Source organism: Micromesistius poutassou (genome assembly GCF_964030765.1).
Source record: "Micromesistius poutassou genome assembly, chromosome: 19".
NCBI lineage: Eukaryota > Metazoa > Chordata > Actinopteri > Gadiformes > Gadidae > Micromesistius > Micromesistius poutassou.
Window position 1 is genome coordinate 7,228,021 of NC_140289.1, and position 18,010 is coordinate 7,246,030.

Consider the following 18,010-nt stretch of genomic DNA (forward strand, 5'->3'; position numbering starts at 1 on the left):
CCTTATCATTAATTAATAAATTAATCGCCTTTATTATTATCAAAACGACGCTACGTGTGGAGTGCGTACCGAACACCATCTCCTGGTACTCAAATGAGTAACTCACTAAAAAAGTTATGTGCACCCCTGATAATAACCGACTGTATAATGAGCGAGAAACAAGTTTGCTATCTTCACAATAAAAAAATCTTTGGCCAAATGGCTCCACGTTCCACGTTCCATGTTCCACGACCACCAATCGCTATCAAGATATACCACAGCGCGCGTTTTTTTCCCCATCGTTCCAGTCCTGGAGTGGACTGCTCAGTCGTAACTGACCAGTTTATGGGTTAATAAATGTGCCATTTTTACTATAAGAAAATGTTGTATTTTCCCTTTATTTTCTTCTGGGAGTACACCAGAATGCTTAATTTACATGTTAAAATAGCAAAATTTGGCTGGGGGGGATGCCCCCAGACCCCCCTACAACGGTTTAGTTTGTCACCTTTTTCAACCCTTATGAGTTTGCAGGTATGATATAAACCTAAAAGCAATACATCCTGAGTTTAAGTCAGTCAATAAATACTAAACAATGTATTATCTCTAAGCATATGTTGGGTAAAGATACACCTATACCTACACATAGCTGAAAATACAAATTAACTGGAGAGTAATGCATGCGTTTAAAATGTAAAGTTTATTAGAAATGAAAGCAGTGTAAATAATTGATATGTTTTTATTGTATGCCCGCAAATACTGCACATGATTCATCATCCGTTCATGCCCTCGCATACACATATAAAACACACACACAGAAATCAGTTCAATCAGTTAGTGTTATCTTTGCGGGTTGATTTATCGCCTGATATTACAAAAATAAAATCTTAAAAAAAAACATTACCATGATATTCCAAATTAAGAGAGAATGTATTTTTTGTTTGTTGGACACCCATGGGATACGAATCAGACAATATTCAATGCAAAGTGATTCAGGAAGCACTATATTTTCCTTCCTACTGGGACTGCATCACATCTTATAAAACCAAAAAATATTTTAGTGCCTAATTTAATTTGAAATCCGTTTGCATTTATACTTCAATCCATTGGTAAAAAAACTAAAAATAAAAAAGCATGAATTTCCATAGCAGACAAGACTGTGTGTCATTGTGTCATTATTGGTTTGAGTAAATAAAAGTTGGACATGCACATTCAATAACGCGGTGGAAAAAGCGAACCGACTGTGGTTCAAGTAAGTATTGCTGACTTGCTGTGTTAATGTTTCACACCAAAGTTTGGCTGGGTTATGAATGGTTGATGAGGCTGATGTGTGTAGCTTAACAAGTGGTGCCGCCGGCAGTTCCAGGCATGTAGCAGGTTCTCCCTCAGCTGTCCTTGTGCAGAGTCTGATGGAGGTGCAGATAAAGTGGTTTCTTGGTCATGAGCTGCAGTTTCTTCCTCTTGTAGTCCGTGGGCTTCCTGTACCTGTGGCACAAGCAGTTTGGAACAGAAAGAATTGGTCTTCATTGACGCCACAACAGACACACCATGAAAGGCACGATTCACTGTAGGTACGACTATTTCACGACTACTTTAACCAGTAGTTTTACGGTAATTTGGAATCAAATGAAGAATCAACTTTCATCAAGACATGTTTCTCTATGTAACAACAAATACATACATATGTTTTAGATGGCTTTTGATCAGCATACTTTTTATCAGGAAAGGCCATTATTTAGCCATCCATTCAAATAATGGATGACTGGTATTGGTTTCTGTGCATCCTTAGTTACAAGGGGACATGGGAAAGGAGACTCACAGCTCAATCACAATTGGGCCAGGCTTGATTTCATCCATCTCCATGAAGGCAAAGCATTTTGTGCTGGTAAACCTCTTCTTGGGTTTGTAATGCTTGAATTCGAAGAAGATGGCCGCTCCTGCATACAGCAGATAAATCAACAAAACAGAAATTGCGTTGTATGTTTTTAACATTAAGACTCGTAATGACAGTTCTGCAACACATTGTGACATGTTTTAATGCTGTACGCAGACCCTTTGCTTGTGGTTCAACATTTGAACCGTTGGAAGTAAATGTTTTAAACTATAAAACTGCACTGTAAGTTTATGAGTTTTTGAACCAACACAAAGCATGGTCACCAAACCCCTGCAGGGAACAGAAGATGGTGAATTTAAACAGTCTGGTCCTATGTCTTAAGTGGTACCTTTGGGTAGCTTCTCCACGTGTTTCTGGATCTCCACTTCCACGCTGAAGTGGATGTAAGTGTCTTCCTTCCTGGTGGCCATAGGGGTATCCTGCACCTGGTTCACGTCGATCCCATTCACATCTGAACACAGGAGACATGCTAGGGGTTTGATAGACATTGAGAGGCAGAAAATCAACATTCTAGGTGCAATGAAATGCCAGGGTATCTTTCCAACCAGATAATCTCTAAGATGAATACTAATTTATCATTATTTATCCATAATTTATAAAGAAATATTGTTATTTAATGGATCGTCCCCATTTTTTTCCACGTTCAGCTGTAGCAATAGAAGGAATATATACATGCACATACCTTTTACACTGATGGTCATGTAGGGGTCGATGCATTGGCCAGCATCCTTCAAGCCAATTTTATCAATCCTAAGTGTAAGAAGTGTCATGCTGGGCTCTGAGGGTAACCGTGGTAACAATGTACCTGTAAGAGACCATGGTTAAACAGGACATTCTAAATATGGTCAGGTATTCTTGAAAATACACATACTGTAAGGTAATACCATGTACCATATTAGACCGGCCTTGTGAGACACTCCTGATCTCACACATTATGTTTCTTTTACCAAAAAGAAAAGTGAATGATAAGACGAAACTGCACCAAAGTTGAGTTCACAATGAACTGCAGTGGCAAAACCAATGGGCAAGTTTCACTGATGTTTACCACTGATTAGTAGCTAAGTGTGTGTACATTTCTGACAGTAGGCTACGATTAGGGGGATGGTATCATCCTGTGCACTGTGTTATCACAGAGGTCTGGCGATCCTGTGGGTTTAAAAGCTATACCTGACGAAGATGAGAATGACGCATTGGTGTTGGTGTAGGCGTGCTGTAGTACCTGATACTTGAGATTGGAAGGTCTCAACAGACCCAGCTCCTGCTGCAGCATCCTCTTCCTCTTCCAGCTCTAGGTTCTCCTCTTCCCCTGGAGCTAGGATTTTTCTGATCGTTTTAAAGTTTGAATCATGTTATTTTGGATTAAATACCTCAACGCTAATGCCTCATCCAAACCAGGTACCGATGCTATTCAATACTCTAATAAACACTAGTCAGACTCAAGACCTTTGACGGTTGCTTATTGAGATATCATGTTCTAAATTGGAAATGTAAAATGTCTAAGATGACTGTACATCTGAAAAATAAATGTATCTTTAACATCAGACGATGTATACACAAATGTATTTTCGTATTCAATGCTGAAGGATATAAATATCAGTGTTGGAAAACCTCCCTAATAAAAGCTGTTTGATTCTTGTGTCTTACCTTAATGGCACCGGCTGGACATCAAAGGGGAATTCTTTGTTGTAAGTCAGTATATTTTTTATAACTATGGAGAAAGACATAACATAAGTCAGCGTTATCTACCTCTGCCAAATGAGTTGGCTGCAAATGCACTATTATTTCCTCTTAAGTCGATCAATACTAACTGGGCTCCAATGTCTTCAGGTCCTCTAACCTGAAGTCTTCCGTTGGCTGTGAGCACTATGCCAAAACAATAACAAACAACATACACAACATAATAAATGTTATATTATTAATAATAAAACTGTGCTATACTATTAATAGATAACTGGTATGATTGAAGACTCATTATTAAGAGTATATTAATTTATTGTACACAATGGTAATTTCAAGAGCTTAAATAACAGTTTGATACATACCTGCAAACTTGCACTTCTCAGCTCCAGACATGTTGCAAACTTCCCTAATGTTTTCTGAAAAACAACACATGTGTACAATGAAGAAGACAATACGTATATTTGTTTCTTCCATGAAGGTCCATGCCATGGTGTATTTTACACAATGTATATTCAAATATGCCAATTCATCTCTAAATACGGTTCTAACAGTCCATCTGTGCACAAATACATTAAAATACATGGTATCTGACTAAAACTTGATTACCTTTTCCCTTTTCTTTGATATTTTAAACCTAACTTGAGATTTTAAAGCTGAACTTATGCTAAACTCTAAAGTTCAGCTTTAATACCTTCTGATCTTCTGTGAAGTATGTGGAATTGGTTGACTGGACCTCTTTCTGGAGCTGGCGGGCCAATCTGGATCAACCATTATTGACAAAGTAAAGAGAGCAGATGAAGTTTTGTATATTAATACATATCAAAAATGTCTAAAATATATATCATTTAGGAGGGTACATGATAAAGGTGCACTGAATTATTATTATTTTTCTTTCAGGAGAGATATAAATGCTTGCAGTATAAGAACAAAAGGGTGTTGGCTGTCACCTGAGAAAGGTTGGTGTATATGACGTGTACTGTGGAACATGTCCTCCCCATCCCCATACGCGCACACACACACACACACACACACACACACACACACACACACACACACACACACACACACACACACACACACACACACACACACACAGCTTAAAAGGACTACACCTCACATCCTGACCTGTATGGCCGCAGATATGATGGTAATGGTAACATAATTACATGGCGTGTCCGATATCTGTGGTCCAAGGCTGCTTTTAATATCATGAATGGGTAATACAAATGCAGTCACTTGCTGAACAGCATAGATGGCGTGCAACAATGCCTGGGCAAGGGTATTATATGATACAGAAGGATAGAGCAACTGAGAAAACAGGTCAAACTGATAAGAGGCAATTGTATGACACATGTTGATTAACTTACATTTGGTACTCATCAATAGCCTCCACTAATTGTCCCCACGAATCAAAGTCTGTGCCTTTATTGAAACTCGCATGCCATTTCTGGATAGTCTTGTTGACATCAGACATTTTCACACACTCGTTATGCGAAGTTCTTTCGGGGTTAGCATCGCCGATGTTACTCTATAACGCTTGTAGCATCGTCGTTGTACAGGTAAGGACGGTATCCGAAGGCGTACCGTTGTGTTGAAAACAACCGGCGACCAAGCCCTTATTGCTCGGTCAATGTATTGCATCCGGAACAGACAGGAAGTCCCGCCTTTTAGTTCATGTACCACTGGGGAGTCAATTTGAATATTGCAGATCATATTTTTAATAAAACTTAAGTTTTATTATTATTTTTAGTAATAAAGTAATATTTTTAGAATTATATTACTTGTTTAATAATCTTATTGTATAGACTAGGGCTGAACACTGTCGCTAAAGGCAAAATGTGTTGTCCTATTGCTGCAACAGGCCTGCATGGGGAGGGAAACAGAGATGTGGCAGTTGGCAGGTCTGGAGGAGAATGAGGAATGTCGAGAAGGGACACGAGAAAGAGTACAGTGGATACACATCTGATTAGTGTTAGTAAATGGTTAGCCCATCAACCTTGGGATAGTTAATTAAAATAAAGCAGATACCAATAGCTAAACACCTAAATAGAATGTGTGATTGCTGGCAAGAAAAAAATAAACAGTGGGAGATGTTTTGTTGAGTGTGAACTGCTCAAAGAGAACAAATAGTTTACATTTAAAATGTATAATATTTTGTCACGTATTTATTATTATTTTTTAAGTACAATTATCTTTATCTTTCAATTGACCATTTATCAGGTGTATGATATATATATATATATATCATACACCTGATAAATGGTCAATTGAAAGTTTCTTGTTTTAACATTCTCAACCAACCTCTTTTCATCATTGCACAACTGCACCTTCTGATCTTTCATTCCTTTTATTTATTTACTTTTTATTTTTTATTGGCAGCTGTAGCGCGTTGACACGTGGGATGAGCCACGTTACAATAAACAGTGTTTTCATTCATGGTTGCAATGTTGTTGTTTTTATAGACACGCAAATGTTACACGTCGTCACTTTAAGAAAGTACATACATTTAACTCCATGGAAACGAACGTGTATTATTTACGTGCATTGTTTTACTACGTTACTTTCTACAATCAACCGGATTGATTTACAGAATTTGATCATAGTGTTGTTATCGTCATGTTTTTGTACTTTATCGCCTGTCTGATTCCGTCTCCTGTTCACAGGGTGGCAGTAATTCCCCCGCCACACACACACAAAACAGCTGACGAAGAAGAGGAAGAAGAAGCTCCTAGCAAGTTTGGGCTTTATTTATATCAGTTTCGTTGTTTTGAATTAGTTATAGGATGAGTTAAAAATGGAAACAGTGACATCCGAGTCCTCCGAAGGTGATGAGCAAGAATTCGCAATTCCTGAAGCATGCTGTTTGACGCGGGTCGGAAGTAATGCAGAATGGCTTCTCTTGCTGGAGAATCAAGAGGTTCGTGTTGCTAGTTAAATCACAGGCTATCTTTAATTTTTCTTTAACACTAGCTACATTTAAGTATAGTAGCACTAGCGGTTACTCACCAGGCAGACCGTATTGATCAAAATGCAAGCCGTTTTTAAACACGTACTATTCTTTGGCTTTTATTTTTAGGAACATACGTTTTCTCGATACAACTAGCTTGTACGATATACACTCAATTACAACTCCGGAACGAAGCTAGATGCAAAGCTTCCCTTCAACAGATGACTACCCTGATGTGAACCTTGTTTGTGTACTGGACAGATCAAGATTGGACGTGGTGTAGACGTCACTTACCAGCTCGTAACGCCGTCTTGCCCTCTGATGATCTCCAGACTGCATTGTTGCTTCAAGCAAAAGGGAGATGGGCATTGGACTGTCACTGACAAAAAGGTATGCAAAAATCCAGTAATAGTACTCTAAGTACCCTATTTTTTACTTATTTCTTATTTGTATATCTAGAATATATGCTTGTTATGCTACCATTATGTATTTCCATTGTGGCACTCCTAACCATTTCTGCGGGGAGGGATCCCACACTACACCACTCCAAAGGTTTCCTTCTTGACAATTTAGCAAAGTTGTCAACCGTTTTTGGAGGGTGAGGGGGGTGTCAAGCCTTAAATGTGGCAAGCCCTTTTGAGACTGTAACTGTGATTAGGGGCCATACAAAAAAAAAGTGAAATGACTTGGCTGTAGTTTATATTGTAATAATAACATGTTGCTAGATTGTCATTACTATAACTTGTTAAAAGTGTATATTTCCACCCCTTCTAGAGTCTTAATGGCGTGTGGGTGAATGGGACTCGCATAGTTGCGGAGAGAGCCCACCGACTTCGCCTAGGGGACTCCATAAAGCTGGGTGTTGCTGCAGCTGGAGCCCAAGTGGAGCATGAGTATATATTCGTTCGACGGCCACTCAAAGAGCTAGAACCCCACCTGGCGCAGGTGTTCAGTCAGAGTCCCAAGGCAGTCCCTGTGGCCAATACCAGCAAAAGGAAGTTCAGCACGGATGAAACGGAGCCGTCCACCTCCTCAAAGCAGAAGCTTTATCGCGGCTCCATGCCAAACACTTCCTGTGCCCCACCGGGCCCGGCTCTAGAACCTACACAGAAGGCCAGGCTGCCATCGGAGCACCCGTCGCTTCACGCTGTGAAACGGCAGGACACCATCTTGATCTCCGACGACTCCAACAGTCCCAGCGACCTGGACAATCTGCAGATGTATGTAGTAGCGATGGGCATTGTGGTTATTCGCAGTGTACTGAATCCTCACCCATCAGCGTTGCAAGGTTGACCTTCTGAGCTGAATTGACTGACGGATGAAGAAAGAGAATAATAATAATTAATATCCCACCTGCTCCCCCCCCCCAACCAGGTTCAGCCAGAACCTCCTGACCTTGCGGGAGCGAGTCAAGGACACCCAGAAGCAGGTGGCCACGCTGGAGGGCACGTCCCAGCAGGGAGATGCGGCCAAGGAGGCCCAGGTCAGGGAGCTGCATGGCCAGCTGGGAGCGCTGCGCACCAAGATGCAGCACATGGAGACGCTGGAGAAGTCCTTCAGCCAGACCAAAGCACAACTGGTCAGTCACCGAGCAGAGCACCTCGGGGCTGGCATGTGAGCCCTCTGTGTTTCCAATTCCAAAAGGGTAGAAGTAGGAGAACGCTAACTTGGCCCCGCCATGTGTTGGAACGTTTGCTCTAAACAGAGGGCTAGCAAAGCAAAAGGGTGACTGACCTTTTAACTTCAGCCAGTCTGTTCCCATATCAAGTAAACACCATTAACAAACATTTCTGCTGCATGTTCATTGAAGTAAATACTTGTTGCTTTCAATTAAAAAAACATAGAATCAATGAATTCCAAAGCAACATTGATATTATTTTACTGTATATGTGAGGCAATTGTATACGTAACGTATACAAAACTGTGGCTGTAATCATCTACATCGCTCATTAGCAGACAGAATTTGTTAGACAGACAGACTTATTTTGGTCCCAGACTTGTATCTTGAGGAAATACCGGAGTTCACAGCAATGATACAATTTTCCCTGCTTTACTTGCCTTTTCACAACCTCCCCTTACACTGTGTCAGCATTGAGCTCAGGTTGTTTGCCTTATATATGTAAGGCAATTTGTTTTGTACTATCTCCACAATGACCTAGTGGCTGCACTAAATTGTGTCTGCAATGTGGTACCTGATTTAAAGGCACAGAAGACAAAGCAGGAAGAAGAGGTCTTAAAGAAACAACTAGAAGACGCCTTACAGGAGGTAATTCGGATTCAAAGTTTGCTGCCATTTTCGATTTTTTGATTAATAGTTTCCCGTAGCAATGATTCTTTTGCTTAAATATCAAACGTGTGTTCTCACTTATTGTGCTTTTATCAGTAGAAGGTTAGCAACATTTAACAATTGAGAAAACGAAAAGTAAAAACTGGAATCAGTTACACATGCTCTTCGATTTGAACATAAAATCCCAAAAATATTTTGTTTTTATCTAACCAAATAGTATTTTCAGCACAGCTTTGAGTCTGTCCAAGTCTTTCAAGCTGTTCTGTGCCGGCCAACAGCAAAGAAACGTCATGGAGGAGCTCGCCAACTCTCGGCAAGGCTTTGAACAAGTCCTTTTGGCGAAAAACAGGGAGCTAGAACTGACCAAGGTAAGTTGGATCTTTGACACATTTCGATCCCACTCATTCTGTAATAGAAGTCTTGGCAAACCAAGCATGGCGACTGTTGTTTCAAACTGTGCAGTACAAAACCATTACTTACTGTAGACAATTGAGGTACCTTTCGTTGTTCGGGACATGTATTGTACAATGACTGCTCCATCCACACTCTCCTTAACACTGCATCTGTCATGGGGGACCAGGTGGAGAAGGAAAAGGAGAGGGCCCAGAAAGAGGAAGTGGTCACGCAGATGACAGAGGTGATGGAGAATGAGCTCCAGTGTATCATTTGTTCTGAGCTCTTCATTCAGGTAGGAACTTAAAGGAACTATCTGTAACAAAAGTACTGTACTCAATCATAAAATGACCATAATGTTCAAACGGTTCAATCTTTGGTGTTGCGTTTGAACAATGGACACAGCTTAGATTACAGAAGTATTTTAAGACTTGCAGCGTCGGACTCGTCGTTGCTTGTCATTGTCAAAATATAATAATTTGTCTCTAAATATAATGCTGCGCTCAGCTTGTGTTCGTTCAGCTTTGAATCTGGGAAAAATGAAAAAAAGAAAAGTATCTAACAAATGCTATTGAATTCAAATATTTTCATGTCTAATTTTGGGCGACAGGCTTACGTGCTGAACTGCACCCACATCTTCTGCCTGTACTGCATTGCCGAGTGGCGCAAGCGCAAAGACGAGTGTCCGATCTGCCGCCAGACGATCCGCTCGCAGACGCGCTGCCTGCCTCTGGATAACTTCATCGACAGCATGGTGCAGAACCTCAGCGCCGACACCAAGACCCGGCGACAGGTGATCGTCGACGAGAGGAAAGGTGAGAGGTGCGTCAAACGCCACGAGCAAGCAAGCGAGCGAGCGTCACGGTGCCAGTCTCTCTCCGGCTGCAGAGATGCGTCCGACGGCCCTGCGAGTGTAGGACGTGGGAAGTCTGCCCCACAACACTTAATTCTTTTTCAAACATGGCTCAACACCTTTTCAGTTTGCTGCGGCTTTTTAGAACATGGTCTAGTTTATTTATGCTCGTGCCATCTTATGGTTTATTTTACGTTTCTCTTTTAAATGTCCGATGGTCTCCTGGTTTCAGAGAGAACGTGCTGGTTGGGCACCACGGGCTGGTTGGGCTAGTCTGTTGGTCTGTGTGCTAAAATACCAGAGAGATGTGATGCCCTCTTCCTTCTTCCATTTTTTTTAATTTTCTTGGGTCACCTCCCAGGCTCAAGGGTGCCACTGGCTGAATTATTATACTTCATACTTTTTTTGACCCTCCATCCAAGTATCACCATGGTTATGTTTTGGTTTGTTTGTTGGCTTCATCAGGAGCCAAAGCCACGCCTCGGGAGGTGACGGTGATCGAAGATGATGGCAGCACTACCAGCAGCAACAGCATCGGCTCGAGCAGCAGCAGTGGCGGTGGCAGCAGCAGCAGCAGCAGCAGCAGCCTAGACAGCGCCAGTGGAAGCGAGTTGGACAGCGAAGTGGTGGACGGGGAGGTGGAGAACATCAGCTCGGCGGAGGGAAGCATTCACCTGGACAGTTCGGGGGACGGGTCGGTGCACTCGGTGGGCACGGACAGCAGTTATCAGAGCCTAGACCTCAGCTCCTCCAACAGCAACGACACAATGGGGGACGATGACAGCCTTTTTGATTGGTGAAAGGTCTGGGGGAGCTGGGGGTAACAGGACGTTCCCATGGCACCAGAAGCACGTGGATTCCGCCGTGCGCAGCGAGGGGAGCAACAAGGGGACGTTTTTGTGACTCCAACCTTCACTGCAGTTTTCTGTTCTTCAACAGAAAGACTGGAGCGATTGAACAATATATTTTGAATGAGGCAATTTAACTGTGATGATGAGAATGTTCTTGTTTTCTTTTTCATTAAAATGTACCTGACAGTTCAACAATGTTGTTGACCTCAGTTGGCCGTTGGTGCAATTTTCTGCTCCACTGTTGACTTTTCTCTTATTTTGGTTTGTGCTTTGTAGTAATAATTCTGTGATCATGATGAATGCAAACGAGTAAAAGTGTGTTTTAGTTGCAATTGTGAAACATGTTAAAGTTAAAGGAATTTTACAACCATGACACATTCTCTACCTGCTAGGTTATATGTCGACACGAGGTGGCGCCAGGTAATCAAAACCTCATTCACGCGTCTAATGTAATGTAATGTGTTATATGTATACATGTTTTGCCTAATGCAAAAGAAAAAGAGACCACAGACATGTTTTAGCACTATCTTTAAATACAAACTCTGCAGCCTTCTTCTTGTTTGCCTCGACCAGACTCTAAAAGAAAAACATGAATTGCACTTGCCAAAGCTGTAAGAAATTAGAAAAAAACGTTTGTAAGCATTAAAATGTGACATTTTGTATTAACTCTTCATGGTTATACAAACAACGTTTCTAAAAGCACTGGAGAAATAAGGTGTAATGTGTAACATGATGCATTCAGTATCATTCAAATCAATATTTCCTTGGATGTCATGGGAAACTTGTACACTTCTCACTTTGGTTACACTTCGATGATCGTACTGCATTCGTTGAAATATTCTGGGTTTTCTTCTGGGATATCTCAGCGGTCGCATCCTGCATCAGACTAGACTGTGATCTGTCGAGCAACCGTGACACTTCATCATATTGATTAGGTCATTAAGTGTGACGTGACAGACCATGTTGACTGCCTTGCCAAGACGATGTGCCTTTCGTGGCCACTAGCTCTGACCAGGATTTGACATCTTCTTAGTCAACCAGTGTGAGTCAGGGACTCACTTCACTGTGCTTCTGGGCACTTGCATCTAACAACTGCAGCTGAGCAGCATCCGGAGTGCACGGACTGACCTTCCTTCCTGCACGGTGGACGGCTGACGTCAGGGCAGTCCATTAGAGCCAGTGCAGCGCGATGGAAGCGTGCGTCTTGTCGGGCTGTGTTGCACAACTCCGACAGTGACGGAGCAGTGCCTCGGAGCCACGGTCAGAGCCTGCTTCTTAAATCATCCTCGAACCTCCATCCCCACTACTCAACGAGCTACTTCCACCTAATGGGATGCCACTAACTGCTATCTATCTCTATACTCGGATATCTCTGTACTTATCCTCTCTCTCTCTACTCAGCTCTGTATTTCCTCTCCCAGACTACAGACGAGCATCCTTGGATCTGCAGGAACCACAGAAGCACTGTTTGCCATTTTAGTTTGCTCTACTCTGTGTTCGCCACATTGTTACCCCCAGTGATCTCCAACATGGGACAAGCCTGCATCCCTAACGCACTGTTCACACATTGTATATTTACCCATACTACAATACAATACTCTAGTTATTTGTGTAAATATGCTTATCTCTGTGGATGTATCATATAGGGAATGGCAGAGATTGCAAAGATTGAGTCATCCGAAATACACAAACTTACATTCACATCATCTGCACACATAAATTCACTTGACAGACAGTCTTTCTGGTTTCAGATGGACAATTTTTATTATGTCCTTTGTACTTAAATAAAACAAAAAATACGGCCTATAACTACGAATGGTTCTTTAACGGTTTTATTTGAACTTAGTTTGGTTAAAAAGTGCTGACTCGATACAAGAGCATTGTATTGCTAAACGTTGCAGACTCGTCACCGATTGGTGAATCTGATTGCCTAGCAACGAAGCTTTGGCTTTCAAATTGTTAGGTTCGTTACCAAGGAGTCAAGTTATCCAGACAAGCGCTAGTGGTACGTTATAATGGCACTATTTCCACATTTCTAGATATTAAGTTTGTAGAATGGTTATGTTCCACATAAACCAGACTTTGTGTTTCGCTAACTGCCACTCGCGTTTCACATCAAATAGTTTTGACCGGGATTCTTGGGAAGATGCTACCGCTAATGTTAAGCAAGATGTAGCTTTGACAAACGCATATCTAGCTTTAGTTTTCAAGTACAATTAAGTAGTAGTAGAAGTAGAATTGAATCAGACCTATGTTCCCTCCTTAAAGTTAATCTCGCATCTTACGGAGTAGGCAGTCCTTGCAAATAACATTTTATACATAATACATCTGACCATATTGCCCACGTATGCCTACAGTATTTCTTCTGGGACAATGTCCAAGTCCATCGATCCTCCAGTGGAACAACTCAACGTGATTGGGGACCATGGACCACTGCGCAGGATCATTGCTGAAGACCCAGATTGGTCCCTTGCTCTGGTGCCTCCCTTATCCATACTCTGCCTGCAAAACATTGTGACAAACTTCGAGGGTATGCTCCTCCAATGCATAATTGAGAAAAAGTTGACCAATTATTATGTAATAAATACAAATATTTATAATAATTAATTGTACATGTTCTGGTGTACTTACGCCAAAAAACGATCTGATGATCATCACAACTGTCCATGTCATTACAGAAAAGCAGACTATTGAGGAACTCCTGCCTGCTCATAAGGAGTACGTGCTGGGCCGGCTGCCCCCCTCCCTGCCACTGCACGTCACCGCCAACCTGATCTCCGACCCGGGCTACTGGCGCCGCTGCTGCGTGCAGCGCTGGAACCCGTGCGACGTTTCCCAGTACGGCCACAGCTGGAAGCGCATGTTCTTTGAGAAGCACCTGGAGAACCTGCTGGAGCTGTTCATCCCGGACGTGACGCCGCCGCACACCATCCTGGAGCTTGTGCCCCTGTGCAGGGACTACGTCCTCAGGCTGGACGTCTCCCAGTTGCTGCCCCCCATCAAGGAGCCCTGGACCCCCGGGAGGGAGAGGCCGGGCGAGGAGCAGCAGCAGGAGGAAGGGGAAGGGGAGGAGGAGGAGGAGGAGGAGGAGGACGCGGCCAGTGACGCGGGGCCGTCGATGGACCACTTTGACTTCGGCCTGCTGCTGGACCGGCTCAGCCGCCTGGAGGAGCTGCGGCTGGTGTACGGGGTCCGGGGCTGTGGTATGAACTTTGAGTGGAACCTGTTTGAGTTTACACTCCGTGACTGCGAGGCCCTGGCCAGAGCGCTGAAGTCCTGCCACACCCTGAAGGTAATAAGAATGTTTGTTGGCAGCAGCACTGCCCTCGCTCACACATAATGTTCCCCGGAGTGTGTGTTTCTTGTTTGACTGTGTTTTAGTCTATGGTACTGACAATGGTAATGTTGCACATTTGATCAAATCAGATTATTCTTGGCAGATTGGCCATACTTATATGAAAGGGAAGTCAACTGACCCTCCTGTCTCCTGAAAGATGCATCAATCATCATGTTGCCACACGGTGTTGTGTAATCTGAGTTCACTCGGGCATGGAAACAGAGCTTCAATCACAATGATAGACGATACTGGCTGATGGGAATACATTAATGTGTCTGACCATCACCCATGTTAAGTTAAGTCTAGACAGCCTCACTTCCTCATCTCATGACATGAAGGTGCTGAGGCTCCGCCAGAGCAAAGTGGAGGACGAGCGCTGCCGGATCCTGGCCCGCCAACTGCTGGACCACCCGTCGCTGCTCGAGCTGGACCTCTCCCACAACCTCATCAGCGACCGGGGGGCCCGGGCCATCGGCAAGCTGCTGTCCAGGAGCCGCCTGGAGGGCCTCGACCTGTACGACAACGAGATCACGGGCGCCGGCGCGCGGGCCATCGCCCACGCGCTGTCCCGGAGCGCCACCCTCCGCACCCTCAACCTGCGGCTGAACCGGTTGGGGGACGAGGGAGGCCGGGCCGTCGGCCAGGCCCTGCTGACCAATCGCGCGCTCCGCCGGCTGCACCTGGGCGCCAACGAGATGGGCGAGCCCAGCGCCGCCGTGCTGGCGCAGGTGCTGGTCCAGAACGACACGCTGACCAGCATCAACCTCTCCTGCAACAGCCTGGGCGCGGTGAGCTTAACAAAACCCCTTTTGAGCTGCATGTGACTGGCATGGATTACAACCGAGGCCAGGGCGGTACACTGTGTGGTTGTGGCAGCCCACTGCTTGTAGCAAGTTTGTGTGTAGCAAATGTTTTTATGTTCTTCTTCTTCTTCCTCTTCTTCTACTACTAAACAATATATTGTTGAAGTGGTTTATACAGAATACTGGAATTCATTAAAGGTTTTATGTGAGGCTGTAAAGATTTAATTGTCTATACATAAGCTTCTCTTACTTTATAGAAGCTGACATCTTTACAAACCTTTTGCACTAGGGACGAAACGTAATTGTTTGAAAAACAATAGATTATTCTAAATTGCCCTGTTGCTTTTGCTTTTGCTTCTACCATTCAGTTGCATTGCAGTTTCCGGTAGTTAAGCCATCATGCGGAGGCTCTAACTATAGCTAAAATAGGCAAATTAAATGGTGGGGGTAATGTGAGAGTGGGTAGGTGTCGTTAGTGAGTGAGATGTGGGGTGGGTGGATGGTGAGCTGCAGTCACAGTCATACAGTGATGTTACAGGGATGTTCACACTGGGGTTGGCGATGGCAGGTGTGCTGAGAAACAGCAGCCATTGCCTACGCTATCTGTGACCGTTCAACCTTTCGACTCCCTGGGAAAGATGAGGAAACAGCACAACAACGACACAGCAAGATGTTGATAACGAGTGGTGTGTGTGTGTGTGTGTGTGTGTGTGTGTGTGTGTGTGTGTGTGTGTGTGTGCGCTTTATGCCCAGGCTGGAGGTAAGTGTCTGGAAGACGGGATGTCCCATAACAACGCCGTGACGGAGTTTGACGTCCGCCTGACAGAGGTGGACGAGGGGAGTGAGGCCTTTATCGGCCAGAAGGTGCGAAGCAACCAGGGCAGGGTGCGTGAGCAGCCCGCCTGAGAGAACGAGAATGGCAAGTAGACTGTGTGATTCAACACAGTAAAATCAGAACGATGCTCACACATTCATGGTTCCCACCGCTCATCTGTTCACCTCTCGTGGGGGAGAATGACGCTGCGATCCATTTGTGTGGTACGCCCACCATCCCTGTCGGAATGTGTTCAATCTCCCAGCTTTCTTGTGGCATTTATGCATTGCGGCATTGAGGCACGCCTCCTTTTCTTTGGGGATATCAAGCTCCCACTGGGGCTTCTGGTGAGCACACCGTACACCACAGTAGCGAAAGATTCCCACGACGCTCGACGAACGAAGATGGCTGCGCCCGTAGTTAACAAAGTTGAGATGTATTTTCTTTCTCTTTGTTCCACCTCCATTCCATCTTCGAAGATGGCGTCATTTTATCCAATGGTTCCTCCGAGAACCATTGGATAAAATCGTTTTCAGAGCCCGTACTAACATGATTGATCGTGGGGCGGATCAATGCGGAGCGGAAATCAGTCCAAAGTACCTATGGACACAGTAGCACGCAGTATATAGGAAGCACTTCTTTTTGGTTCTACTTTGTAGGCCTTAGCTTGGTAAAAATTTAATTCCCAAATATTGGGAATTAATGGGATTTCCATAAAAATCCAGCCGATCAGAGTGACTCTCTTGCTGTGCTCTCTTCGCTCTTGCTGAATCCGGTGGGAAGTAAAGCCAACACACATTCTCCTCTGAGAAAAGCGCTCCATGCATATTTCTGTTCATCTTTTATCATTGTTAGTCTATTTCGTATAATACAGTTTTGATTGCTCCATAGATTGCAACACTTTCCTTGGGTGCCGCCATTGTTTTTTTTGTTACTCGTCAGACTGCGGTGTTCCTTGTTCGTCGTGAACTTAAACTCCCTCCCCCTAGGACTGACTGGGTCTATAATATTTATGTTATCTGAAAAGGCTTTCAACAGGCCCCAGGCCAGACCGATCTGCAGAGAGAACAGCATGTGACCACGATGGATTACTGCAAAAATATGGGCTATTTATGACACATGATGTTGGATAATACAAAACCAAAACATGACAACATAACAATATAATTTGTATGGGGTGGTTTTATTTAATTTGAGTGTCCAGATTTGAGCCATGACCCTGCCTGATATCACAGGGAATGTACAGTAGACATGGTGACAGTGTTGTCATATGTTTTGAAATGTAACTCTGATCTGCTGTAGAACAGTGAAATCCTTTACTATGCAGCAACAAGCAAAACGGAAGGCTTTCGATTGTGTGTATCGGCAACAGGCAAGATTATTTCATGATCATTTTGAGGTAAACGCATACATTTTGTGTGTATCAGGTGTGTATCAAAAGTAATTTACAACGCATAAAAAATTGGTTTAAGCTACAAAAAAGCACATCAACGAGAGAAAATCATCCAAATGCTAGATTTCTATAATACATATGTGCCATGTAAAAAAACTACACATTTAGTTATCACCTTTCAGACTCCAGCTTCACAATATATTGATGTTATAAACTGGTTTAAAACTTGTTTTTAATTTGTTCAAGGTACACCTGGTACACCTGTTCTAATCTGACTTCCTTATTCCTTGTATAAAAAAGCACCTCCAGAGCTACAGATCATATTACGAGGTTATGTTATAAAGCAAGGGGGTTTTCAGCCAAAGAAGGAACTAGTTCATGTTGTGCATGTGATATTAAGGGTTAGCTTTGCATATCTGGGTCATCTACAGAGAGGATGTTTTCACTTTGGACACCTTAAGTTGTAACATAAACTCCACCCGAATATCAGCTTACAGTGAACATTTGTATTGGTATTGTTTACTTGTCATTTTACTGTCAGGTAGTCCAAAAATCCAGGTCCTCCATCAACTGAATATACAGTAGTCAGTTAGGACATTTTGGGGGCTGCTGTTTTTATTAATTACGCTCTTATCACAGAGGATTAACAATTCCGATGAGTGAAGAGGAAAATGTGGTCATTCAGTCCATATTTTCTGACCCTTAACCTTTAGCCTCTTCCCTTTGTAAGGATCATCGGAAATTGTGACAGGTTAACCTCAAATGACTTGGAGGTTAATGCA

The 18,010-nt window shown here is 43.3% G+C and overlaps 3 protein-coding genes across 4 annotated transcripts; 2 read left to right on the plus strand and 1 right to left on the minus strand.

The window, feature by feature from the left end:
* Positions 1 to 627: 627 nt before the first annotated feature.
* Positions 628 to 5,161, minus strand: aida (axin interactor, dorsalization associated). The gene is made up of 10 exons (XM_084483835.1): positions 4,918 to 5,161; positions 4,242 to 4,308; positions 3,913 to 3,966; positions 3,679 to 3,733; positions 3,515 to 3,578; positions 3,090 to 3,193; positions 2,553 to 2,675; positions 2,199 to 2,321; positions 1,796 to 1,913; positions 628 to 1,461 (listed from the first exon to the last, which is right to left on the minus strand). Exons 1-10 carry the CDS (start codon positions 5,022 to 5,024, stop codon positions 1,362 to 1,364), a joined length of 915 nt encoding a protein of 304 aa, XP_084339961.1. The 5' UTR covers positions 5,025 to 5,161; the 3' UTR covers positions 628 to 1,361.
* Positions 5,162 to 6,277: 1,116 nt separating this feature from the next.
* On the plus strand, positions 6,278 to 11,462 carry rnf8 (ring finger protein 8, E3 ubiquitin protein ligase). 2 transcript variants are annotated; one of them, XM_084483825.1, is made up of 9 exons: positions 6,278 to 6,467; positions 6,759 to 6,887; positions 7,272 to 7,717; positions 7,872 to 8,076; positions 8,701 to 8,763; positions 9,063 to 9,152; positions 9,365 to 9,472; positions 9,788 to 9,992; positions 10,496 to 11,462. In XM_084483825.1, the coding sequence occupies exons 1-9, from the start codon at positions 6,345 to 6,347 to the stop codon at positions 10,828 to 10,830; spliced, it is 1,704 nt and encodes a 567-aa protein (XP_084339951.1). In that variant the 5' UTR covers positions 6,278 to 6,344; the 3' UTR covers positions 10,831 to 11,462. The 2 variants fall into 2 exon arrangements, with proteins under 2 accessions (XP_084339951.1, XP_084339952.1); XM_084483826.1 differs by having other exon boundaries at positions 9,788 to 9,999; positions 10,496 to 10,672.
* A 1,792-nt stretch (positions 11,463 to 13,254) lies between these two features.
* drc5 (dynein regulatory complex subunit 5) lies at positions 13,255 to 15,927 on the plus strand (the record flags this gene model as incomplete). Its single annotated transcript, XM_084483834.1, has 4 exons — positions 13,255 to 13,411; positions 13,560 to 14,173; positions 14,557 to 15,006; positions 15,775 to 15,927. The coding sequence occupies 4 exons, from the start codon at positions 13,255 to 13,257 to the stop codon at positions 15,925 to 15,927; spliced, it is 1,374 nt and encodes a 457-aa protein (XP_084339960.1).
* Positions 15,928 to 18,010: the final 2,083 nt, after the last annotated feature.

Bases quoted from the DNA above. Each gene is read 5' to 3' on its own strand.
- aida (XM_084483835.1), bottom strand. From the start codon at position 5,024: ATGTCTGATGTCAACAAGACTATCCAGAAATGGCATGCGAGTTTCAAT. The intron at 4,309-4,917 runs GTAAGTTAATCA...TGGTTGATCCAG, and splicing joins GCTATTGATGAGTACCAAAT to ATTGGCCCGCCAGCTCCAGA. The intron at 1,914-2,198 runs GTACCACTTAAG...TGCTGTATGCAG, and splicing joins CGTGGAGAAGCTACCCAAAG to GAGCGGCCATCTTCTTCGAA.
- rnf8 (XM_084483825.1), top strand. From the start codon at position 6,345: ATGGAAACAGTGACATCCGAGTCCTCCGAAGGTGATGAGCAAGAATTC. The intron at 6,888-7,271 runs GTATGCAAAAAT...CACCCCTTCTAG, and splicing joins GGACTGTCACTGACAAAAAG to AGTCTTAATGGCGTGTGGGT. The intron at 9,473-9,787 runs GTAGGAACTTAA...TTTGGGCGACAG, and splicing joins GTTCTGAGCTCTTCATTCAG to GCTTACGTGCTGAACTGCAC.